The 12002-nt window shown below is 37.6% G+C and overlaps 1 protein-coding gene across 11 annotated transcripts in view; it reads right to left on the bottom strand.

The window, feature by feature from the left end:
* Positions 1-12002, bottom strand: part of Erc1 (ELKS/RAB6-interacting/CAST family member 1) — a 294181-nt gene that overhangs the window by 130381 nt on the left and 151798 nt on the right. For all 11 annotated transcript variants that reach the window (XM_040739043.1, XM_040739041.1, XM_040739040.1 and 8 more), the window contains one exon: positions 6270-6430. In XM_040739043.1, the coding sequence (XP_040594977.1) occupies positions 6270-6430 (161 nt within the window). The remainder of the gene's footprint in view (positions 1-6269; positions 6431-12002) is intronic.

A 12002-nucleotide genomic window follows, 5' to 3' on the forward strand; every position in this document is an offset into this window, starting at 1 on the left:
AATAAAAACTTTGCCTTCCTGGTGCCTACAAATTTCTCCTGAAAAAAAAAAATACAAAAAGGAGGTTCTAATAATTATTCAGGATATATAATAGGTTTACAGAAAATTCAATGACCGAAAGTACAAATAAGGAGAGATCAATTACAAACTTTCAAAAACTGATGGGAGATATTAACTGGCTACAGCCCACAAATGGATTAACAATCAAGAACTAAGTAATCTATTCTAAACCTTACAAGGTAATAAGGACTTAAATAGTTGAAGAAAATTATCAGCTGAGGTGACAAAGAATTGCCTTTGGTAGAAGAGAAAGTACAGGATGCTCATGTGGATTGTTTGGATCTACATGTTGATTGTATCTTGGTCATACTGCCTTCTTATGCACTGTCATACAGGAATTCTTATGTAGAGAGAAGATAATGTCTTAGGACGGATATTTTTAGCACACTAACAGTAAAAACTTAAAGACCTATGTAGAAAAGGTTTCTGAATTGATTCTGAAAGGAAAATTGTGATTTCATCAATTAACAGGAATTTATTATGGGCCGAAAATGAAAACTGGGAAAAAGCTTGCAGTATTTTTTTTTGAAAAATTAGCAAGAAATATCTCAGAAGCAAGAGAACAAATTGGATCCTTTCTCACATTGTACAGAAAACACCAATTTCTGGAGCCCCTTAAGGACATTATATATAGATGCAAATGAATCAGGAAAGGCAGGTTGTAAGTCAGGAAATTTGAGTAAAGTGGCCCAAAGCCCTTATGACTCCTGCTCAAAATTTAGAATTACAAGGTATTTTGTGGTATTATTAGATTTTTCCAGAACCTCTTAATATAGTTACTAACTCTGTATATGCAGAAAGAGTTGTTTTACATATTGAAACTGTTGAACTTATTCCAGATTATTCAGAATTAACGTTGTTATTTATTTAATTACCAGAAATAGGAATCATCCCTTATATATAACACATATCAGATCCCACATGGGTTTAGTAGGCCCTCTAGAACAAGGTAATGATGAAATTGATCAACTATTGGTAGGAACTGTGCTAGAAGCCTCTGAATTTCAAAAGAAACACCATGTCAATAGCAAAGGTTTGAAGAAAGATTTCCCTGTTACTTGGTAACAAGCAAGGAAATTATAAGGACATGTCCTTATTGTTCTTTGTATAACCAGACTCCATTACCTGTAGGAAGTAACCCAAAAGATACTCAAGGAAATGAAATTTGGCAAGTGAAGGTGTTTGATTTTTCAGAGTTTGGAAATTAAAGTATGTGCCCCATACCATAGATACCTATTCAGGTATTCAATAGGCAACTGGTTTGAGTTCTGAAAAGACTGATTCTATAATTATACATTTATTAGAAGTTATGGCCATCATTGGGAAACCTGTACAAATTAAGACTAACAGAGCTTCAACATATGCCTCTAGCAAAATAAAACAGCATTTTTTATATTACAACATGAAGCATATTGGAGGCATACCATGCAATCCTACAGGACAAGCAGTTAAAGAAAGACCTAATAGCACTTTAAAAGATATGCCTAATAAACAGAAAGGGGTAATGAAGACCCCCTGAGATAGATTGCATAATGCTTTATTAATATTAAATTTCTTTAATGATAATGAGAACAGAACAACAGCTGGGGAGAGACATTGGATAATAGGAAAAAAATGCTGGATTAAATCAGCCTGTATTCTTCAATGATGTTTGACCTCAGAATGGAAACCAGGATATGTGTTATGTTGGGGAAGAGGTTTTGCTTTTTGTTTTCACAGAAGAAGAAAAATTATGGACACCATCAAAACTGATAAAGATTTGACCAGATTCAATCAGGAGAGACCTCTTGATTAGGACAGGTGATAGCTCACCAACTGCATGGCCATTACATCCTAATTAAGTTATAAGATTAACAGATATCTTTCATTTGATCAGCTATAGCCTGCCAAAAAAGGGAAACCTCCCAAAGTGAAGTTGGGGCAGGGTCTTGTTTTTGTATTTCCAGGAGAATTAAAAGCATCTAACTAATGAATCTGAAGACCACTGAACAAGTGAGATCTCTGAAGAAAAAGGATAAATCATCCAGAGAAAATGTCCCAAGAAAAAGAGACAACTGGCTTAATGATATAATATATTTCCAATAGGAAAAAAATTTCATAAACCTTCCCAAATGTTAGTTTCTACTGGTCTCTACAGATATATAAAGCAAATGATCTTTTTGTAGGCCCAACTCAATTAAAATTTAAAGCTGGCTTTGGATTTGGAACTCTCTACTTCCCTAAACCCAAGCATGCATGTTAGAGGAAAATTCAAGGTCTCTGTCTCATGTCAGAAGAGCCACATGGTATTGGACAAAAAACCAAAATTAAGGCACTATCCTATTGCCACTTATCTCATAATACTTTGGTTTTATTTTGACACTTCAAAACTTTTCTTACAGTACTAATATTATTTCAAAATTTATAATATATATACACATATGCATGTATACATACATACACACATATTTTAAACTTTCTATCATGACATTAATGGTCATATACAGTACTAACTAATTCTGGAAATAGGCTTCATCTGCCTTCCTGTATGTAATTTTAGGCTTGAGTATGAGGCAGGTAACTATGAATAAGTTGGTGTATCCTGGCTGTATTTAATAGATTGTGGTCCTTTAAATCCTTCATGATCTGCTGCATATGACATTTAAAATGTTTAGGTTTTCTACAAAGAACCATGATCATTCCTAAGAGCAACCTTTGAAGTCTCCAAAAGGATGATGTGGTCCCACAAAAATGGTTCCACCTGGATTGTGATAATGCCACTAAGCTGACAAATAAGATCAGCTTTGGACTACAAACTGCTCAGGACAATTTGAAGGCACTTAGCTAAAATTATCTGACATCACAGACTACCCAGAACTTCACATAAGCCTTGCATTTTCCCATCACACTGAGACTAGACAACAGCTATCTCTCCCAGGATTTGATCTTTATCTCAAAATTTTTAGGGTCTCCCTAAAGATGCCATTGCCCCCAAAGCAGAAAGCTAAATTTAAGAACATAACAAGCACATTTACAAGAAGTTGGGTAGGTAGTTTTTGGTTATTCAATGGATGTTTGTCATCTTTGGGGTGGGGAGCAGCGGAATTGGTTATAAGTTGTTATTGGTCAAGGTCAGGGAGGAAACTAAAGGTAAATTAGATCCATGGATCTCCATCTGAAAAGAAAAAGGGGAATATAGAAATGATAGGATAAAGGGTAGATTATTGAATCTACTTTCAAACCAAAAATGCAAATACTAGTCTCAAATATTTTACACTGGTATGGATTTTGTATAGTGATACAAATTTAAGGTTATTTAAATATATGTGTGTGTGTTTACTCTTGTTTAAGATATTTGTATATTAATAAAATTTAAGGTTATTTTTGTTAAACTATATGCTTCTATTTCTTGTTTAAGGTATTATACCTATGCAGCTCATTTAAAAATATAATGTAAAGTTCTAGTCCTAGGAAAATAGGTTAGTAGCTAGTCATCTATAACAATCAAACTTATAGTCATGTTAGGTATGTTTTCAAGGTCAAACAGAGACATATTTTAGTCTTCAAACACTCCAGAGACCTACAGAATATGGAATGTAGTAGCTTTGATATAAAGTAAATCAGGTACAAAACTTTGGACTCACCAAAATAAGATATATAATGGAGTGTTTTCTTTGAATTTGCCAAATACTAATGGACTGAACATTATGAATGTATTTCTTACTTAATTGTTGTTGTTGTATATAGTTTTACTATGTCAGATCTTAAGCCCTTCCTTTTTATTTAGACAAAAAGGGGCAAATTATTCAGGAGAACTGTTTGTACTGCCGCCCCACTATGCCAATAAAGTCACTTTAAACCAAGGACAGAGTTAACGACTGGCTGAACAGGACTAGCCATAGAGTTGTTGGAAGACTGAGGAAGTCAAATAGAGAGGGACAGGAAGTGGAAAGAAAGGGCTTGGAGAAGATTTCCAGGGCTTTATAATGGGAAAGACATGGAAAGCAGGGTCACCCAATCACCCCTCCACTGTTCCTTAGATTTATTAGGCTTTTATCTCAAAAGTTTTTATTAACACTACAACAATTTAGGTAAATACCAGAGATGATAGCAGGGAATTTAAGTGTAATGTAAAGCCTGAGCCATTGTTAAAGCTTTTTAGATGGCACAATGTACATGGAACAAAGCTTGTGAAATATCTAAGTCAAAACATCACGATGAGGACTACAGAAAGTTCAGTGGTTAAGAGCACCGGCTGTTCCTCAAGGGTGCCCAGGTTTGGTTTTCAGCACCCACATGGTGGCTCATAACCATTTATAACCCTGTTTACAAAATATCCTCTTATGGCCTTCATAAGCACCAGATATACAAGTGATGCACATGTAGGCAAACACTCATAAAATAAAAACATAAAGAAATCTTTTAAAAAATCACAATATCACAGTAATACAACATGGGCAACTAAGAAAGTGATTTAAGAAATGCGTCATCCTCAGACTTTGAAGATTACCCATGGAGGGCCTCAACCTCCTTGGGGAGCAGAGGGAGAATGGGGTAGGGAGTTGCAGGGGCTGCGGGGAGAGAATGGGAGGGTTAGAGAGCTGGGATTGACATTCAAGTAAGCTTGTTTCTAATTTAAATAAAACAAAAAAATGGAAAAAATAAAGACATGGGTCATCCTTAAAAGGCAGGAGTTTAGTGATTTATTTCAATTTTTAAAAAAAATTTCTATACTATTGACACATACCTCTATATTTTTTACTGTTTATTGTGTGAAAGTTAAGATCTTACTGATAATTTTTGCTAATCATGGCATTTGTTTTTCTGGAATAGGGTGATGAGGAAAACTTATAATGAACTTTGGTGCTGTATTACTACAAAATAAATCCCACACAATTACCTTTCATTCAAGCATTTAAAGATTTTTTCATACCGCCTCAAAGTTTTAATAATAAAAGGAAATTCTAGTAGCAATCAAACTTCTATTTTTCTGGAAGTTGCCATCTGAACTGAGTGGAATGTTCTGATAGGAAAATGGATCAATCAGTGTTTAAGAGGTACAAAACAAAACTCAGTGCTGTTTTCACAAGGCCTGTTTCTCCAGGAATCCTGGCAAGATCCTCAGCTACTGCATTTATCCAGGTATTCACAATGTATCCACAGTTCAAAGCAACAGAAAAGAGGCTAAGAGAGACTGTGTATTGAAGTAGAGAAGATGATAGGTCAGGAATGATCATGTGTGAGAAAATCAGAGAGAAGGAACCAGTCAGCAGGTGACAAACATAGGAAGCTGGAACAAATACAGACAACTTGGTGTGACATCATATGCATTGTGAAGACAGCACCAGAAACTTGGGTTTGGCACAACAGCAGAGTGCTATACATGTGGGTGATGACTGTTAATTGTAATACAGTAATACTGGGATTTCAAGAGTCATAAGTGACATGTTCATTTTTTAAAATATTTCACAGAGTATAAAAAGAATTCTCCAAATGTATTGGCAGATAGAGATTTCAATCTCAGGAACCTATATGATGTGAGGTAAGAAGGAAAATGACGTATAGTAATGCTGTGCTGAGAATGGCAATTTTATAAAAAGTGGTATCTCGTGTGGCGAAATACTAATTATCAAATCAATGGTAAGTCTATGAAAATTCATTATACTGTTCTACTTTTATATACATTTGGAAATGCTTACAGTGTTTTCTGTAACTTAAAAAAATTGCATTGTATGTGTATGCCTGTGTGCCAAAGCACATGTGTGAAAAGTAAGAAGACAATTTTGTGAAATTGGTTCTCCCTCCACATTTTCATGGGTCTAGGGACTGACTGAACTCAGGTCATCAGGCTTCACAAAGTACCTTTATGGGGGAGGCCACTTTGCTGGGCCTAGAATAAAAACTTTTTAATATGTCTGTGGTAGGAGATGTAGCAAGATGTTAGAAGTAGGGGTCTCTTCCCAGCTGAACTGAGCCTTCCAGAAGAATTTAAGCATTGCAGGGAGGAATTCAAAGAAACAGATGTCATAACACTCTAAAATTAGGCACAAAATAAGTAAAAACAATGTAGTTTGAGCAGGATTCGTGCCATAGTTGACAAAATTGTTTTCTAGAAAGCAGGAGAAATCAGCTGGCATTACAATTAGGCTAAGAGTAATGGAGTAATGCACAACAATGACCAGAAGCATGCCAACTCAATGGAGTCCAAAGAAAAACAGTGTGAGACTTACTTCATCTCCAAAACTTCCTCTAGGTGCTTCCTTCTCTCTGCCCGGAGATTGGTGAGATGTGTCTCCTTCTCTGCCAGGGACTGCTGAGTAGAGGACAACTTAGCTTTCATGGACTCCAGTTCCTGCTTCACCTTCTCCATGGCCATCAACAGTTCTTCCACCTATGACACATACAGAAAAGAAATAAGTAGAATACCTTGGTCAAATCCAGAGAGTGCAGCTGGGCCATGGGCAACTCCTGGGCTGATAAAATGGAAGACACACATGATCATTTTGAAATTTCTGAACTCTTTCTGATCATTCATATATGTATCAAGAATAAACGGGGTGGAGACTTATCTCTGGGGTAGAGAGCTTGTCCAAGACTGTTGGTTCAGTCCCCAGCAAACAGCAAAAACCACAACAACACCCACCCACCCCACATAAATGAACGAATAAATAAGTACCCATACAAGGACAGGGGAGAGGGATACTGAGAAAGAGAATAGACCCAGTAAGGTGGTTCAACTGGTAAACCACTTGTTGCATAACTCTAATGATGCCCAGATGACCCAAGTTCAATTCCTTGCATCCACGTAAAGGACAAAGGACAGAGCTAACGCCACAAAGTTGTCTTCTGACCTTCACAGGTGGCATGTGTGCACGCTCTCTGTCACACATACACTACCCACACACACAAATAAAAAATAAAGCACAAAATAATAATAATTACTTATGGAAGGAACATATGAAATAAAGGACTAACAGTAGTTTTGTATATCTGAATTAAATTCTGTTGTTTATACCATTAAAGAGTTCTCTTTTTTAAACCCAAAAATATATGATCAGATAAAAGAGGCACAATGCTTTAAAAAGACCTGGGAAAGGAGAAGCCTTGACAGAAACAGATGTGAAATAAATAAAAACATGTGCAAGGCAAAAGAAATACAGAATGCTTAAATACAGAGAAAAGAAACACAGAGAGGAAGGTATGTACTTCATAAGCAATTTTCACTCATTCTGGTTACTCAAATTTGAATTACTTAAATAAAACCTATGCTGAAGAAAGCATGCTATTACTAAACCATGATCTCACAGGTGAGAATAGAGCACCAATCATTGAAGTTTATGATATACTACCACTCACCATGCTGATAACTAATCTTTTCAAAAGTAAAGGAGGGTAGATAGAAGCAGGGATTCTGTCATTCGCTCACTCCTACACAAACCAATTTTTGTGCTGCAACTGAGAGCTGTTTGGAGACAGGCTATGGTAAACATACCAGAGCTGTTCACAAGCTCCTTCAAGTGAGTACCTGGTACCTAACCAGTTGGCTGCTCAACAGAAAGGCAAACACATTTGCATATGGATACCTGCATTAATTTTTTATCTTCCCAAGACCTCAAGCTGATCCTTGCCCCAATGGTTGGACTTCCTTAGGTACATATTCACATCTGCAAATTTTGTGTGATATATATTACCCCCAGCTTTCTGGGAATCATTGAGAAGAGTTACTTCCATTCTATCCATTTCGTTAATGTAAACTTTTCTAAAATTGAGTAAATATGTCATGCAGAGATTCTTATGTTGACCACAAAACCAATGGTCAATGAATATGCACCATGTACAGGTGCTAACATATGAAGAGCAAGATGTATTTGTTCCATTGGTGCTTTGCCTAAACAGATCTCAAAAGTCTCCCAGGTATCCTGTATTGCACAATTCCTTGCAACCAAGCATATCAATTTCTTATATATCCTAGAAAGTTTACAAACATAGAAGCAAAAGAATGTATAAACAGTCAAATTCTTCTCTCCCTACACAAAAGGAAGTTACATATATCCCTTTGCAGTAAACAATTTTTGGTAAGTCTTGTACAGAAGTGCAAAGTACAGGAAGATATACAATAAATATAGAGCTTGAAAAATATGCTCCAAGTCATCTTGTTAGCATGGAGATTAACAAACAGAGCACTGTCAGCACCCCCAGAAACTGCCTCTATGTCTCTTTCCAGATAAAAAGCATTCCACTGTTCTGTTTTTCCAAACTTGATAATTCTGCCTATTGTAACTTTGAAATAGAACCATATGGCATATAATTAACTGGCTTTTTCTAAAGTCCATCCATGCTGGTGGTATGATTATAGTGCCATAATTTTCCTAACTGAATATTCTACTTCTGGGAAAACATAAAGACATATTTTATGATGCTTTGACATGGACTATTTAATTGAGTGGACCTTAATAAACATATTTTATATGCTTTTGTTCAGTTTTGTTTTTTTGAGAGAGGGGTTCTCTGTGTAGCCAGCCCAAACTTGGGAGATCTGCCTGCCTCTGCCTCTCAAATGCTGGGATTAAAGGCATGTGCCGCCACCAATCAACAATAAAGGTGGTTTGGAGGTGGGGGGGGGGTTGAAACAGGGTTTCTCTGTGTAGCTTTGATGCCTGTCTTGGAACTTATTCTGAAGGCCAGGCTGGCCTTGAACTCACAAAGATATGCCTGTCTCTGCTTCCCGAGTGCTGTATTAAAGACGTGCGCCAGCTATGTTTTTATTTCTTATATTTGGAGTACTTTGTGCCCTGCATAAGGGTCTGTCTGTCTATATCAAAGTCAAAAGGTTATTCTACCTTTGTAAACTCTTGATTATTCATGCTTAGATTTATAAAACACATACACTGATTTCTGCATACACTGCAGTGGTCAAAATTAACTTTATGGCTACGTGTATCTAATTTGCTTAATGCCATTAACAACACAAAAAAAATTAAGGTCATGGTTTAAAAAAATTCCCATCTATGCCGTGCGGTGGTGGCGCACACCTTTAATCCCAGCACTCGGGAGGCAGGGACAGGCAGATCTCTGTGAGTTTGAGGCCGGGCTGGACCGACAGCCTCCAAAACAATACAGAGAAACCCTGTCTCGTAAAAACCAAAAAAATAAAAAATAAAATTAAAAAAATTCCCATCTACTTTAGACATGAAATTATATAAAGATTAATTACATGAAGTATGTAAAGATAATAGTCCTTCACTATATACAATTACCTTCAAATTTCAGAAATGAGAAATACGAAATATTTTATTTCATACAAAGACTGGATCCTATGCATATTTTCCAGAATAACAGCAAAACAGACATCTATCCCTTATTCATGGTTCTGCTTTTTGTAGTTTCTATTAGCTGTAGTCTGAAAATATCAAATTTAAACTTCCAGAAATAAACAATTTATAACCTTTTAATTATGTATCAGTCTAAGCAGTGTGATGAAATCTCACATCCCTTCTTCCCTCCGGCTGGCTGTGAATGATTATTTGTCAATTATTTGTGTCTTCTTGCCTTCAGGTCACTCAGCAGCAGCCTCAGGGATCAAACCCACTGACTTGCACTTACAGTGCTTGTGCTCAAGTAATGTTTATTTTTACTTAATAATAGCCCTAAAGTGCCAAGTGATGTTGACAAAGCAAAGGTGTAAAGTGTTCTCTTTCAATGGAAAACATAGTAACATATGCTGAGAAAGAGGCCATATCTACATAACTTCTAATACAGTATGTTGTTCTAAGGATTTTGCTATTATTCTCCTTCTCTCATTGTGCCCAATTCATAAATTAAACTTTCTATATGTATTCAATAGGACGTGCAGTTCAGGCATCCATTAGAGACAAATTTAGAATGTACCCACCACATGTATGACAAGATTATCATGCCTATCAATGAACAGGTTAAATGTAGTTATTTCATTGTACCCCTTCACCCTGGTTCTTTTCTGGATGCCTTCTTTTTCTGAGACAGTTGGATAGTGGTCTGAAAAATCACCATGTAACTAAGGCTGGGCTTGAACTCCTAATCTTCCTTGTTACACACACACTTACACACACACACACACACACACACACACACACACACACACACACACACACACACACCCAGAAGTCAACTAACGGGGACTTGGTTCTCTCATTCTACCATATAGGCTTCAGGGGCTAAATTTAGTTTGTTAGGCTTAACAGCAATCTTTTACCTGCTATGTCATCATGCCAGCCTACCTACATTATTTTTAAACTACATGCATGTATTTCAAAGTATGTCATTGCCTATTTTTTTTGTTTTGTTTTGTTTTTACGAGACAGGGTTTCTCTGTATTGTTTTGGAGGCTGTCGGTCCAGCCCGGCCTCGAACTCACAGAGATCCGCCTGCCTCTACCTCCCGAGTACTGGGATTAAAGGCGTGCGCTACCACCGCCTGGCAGTCCGTTATAAATCTAAATAATTGGAATCTTCTGACTTTGTTTCAGCCATTGCTTTTCTTCCAAAAGGAAACCTTGAGTCTATATCCTAGAATGGAGAACAAAACAGTTAATGCATTACAGTACATGAGCTGGAAGCCATGTCAGCCAAGAAGAATGTCAACTGTAGTTTACTACAAGGAATAGGCTCCATGGAGCATGGGGGTAGGGAATGGGGAGGCGGGAAATGACAACATCTGATTCCAGGTCTGGGATGAGAAATGTACAAATGATCTTTGGTGCTAGAAAACAAGGAAAATAAGGAATGCTGCAAAGTAACACCCAACACCAAAAACCAAGAAAAGCTCAGGAACAGAGAGGAGAGAGATAGAGGAGACTAAGATTACAGAGAAAAGAGAATGTAACTGGAAAACCAAACATAGAGACTGAGACTCCTCAAAACTGGACTTTATCTAAAGAATGCAAGGTTGGCTTAACATATAACTATCAAACAATATAACAAAATAGATGTGCATATCTTACTTGTCCCACTCTAAAGTCCCTGAGGTCAGGAACTACCTAATATGCCCAGCACAATGCTTTTCAATTGGGTGCTCAATCAATATCTACCAACTGGACAAACAAGTAAATCCTCAAATCATTAAAGAGATTGATATGCCTACTTTTTGACTACATGGTCCTCACGCTTTAGCTGTCAATTAGGTATGAAAGAGCTGGGTTTGAAGTCCAGATAGAGTGGTCCTATTAATAAAAGGAGAGGGAGAGGGAGAGAGGGAGAGAGGGAGAGAGGGAGAGAGGGAGAGAGGGAGAGAGGGAGAGAGGGAGAGAGGGAGAGAGGGAGAGAGGGGGAGAGGGAGAGAGGGGGAGAGGGGGAGAGGGGGAGAGGGGGAGAGGGGGAGAGAGAGAGAGAGAGAGAGAGAGAGAGAGAGAGAGAGAGAGAGAGAGAGAGAGAGAGAGAGAGAGAGAGAGAGAGAGAGAGAGAGAGAGAGAGAGAGAGAGAATGACCGTGGCAACTTTTTTTGGCTTTTTGAGACAGGGTTTCTCTGTATTGTTTTGGAGCCTATCCTGGAACTTGCTCTGTAGACCAGGCTGGTCTCGAACTCACAGAGATCCACCTGCTTCTGCCTCCAGAGTGCTGGGATTAAAGGTGTGCGCCACCAATGCCCGGCCCATAGCAACTCTTATAAAGGAAAATATTTAATTAGGGTTGGCTTACAGTTCAGAGATTTTGTTAATTATTGTCATGGTGGGAAACATCAAGGCGTGCAGGCAGACACAATGGTGGAGAATTCTACACCTGATCAGCTGGCAGCATGACGAGACAGGGAGCCATTAGGCCAGGCTTGAGATTCTGAAATCTCAAAGCTCACCCATCAGTGACACACACTTATTCTAACAGGGTGGCCACACTCCTCCGATAAGGTCACAACTCAAATAACAGCATCCCCTATTAGTCAATGGAGGAAGCCATTTTCATTCAGATTACCATCATAAAGTATCTGTCTGT

Source organism: Mesocricetus auratus, unplaced genomic scaffold (genome assembly GCF_017639785.1).
Source record: "Mesocricetus auratus isolate SY011 unplaced genomic scaffold, BCM_Maur_2.0 Super-Scaffold_100676, whole genome shotgun sequence".
Lineage (NCBI taxonomy): Eukaryota > Metazoa > Chordata > Mammalia > Rodentia > Cricetidae > Mesocricetus > Mesocricetus auratus.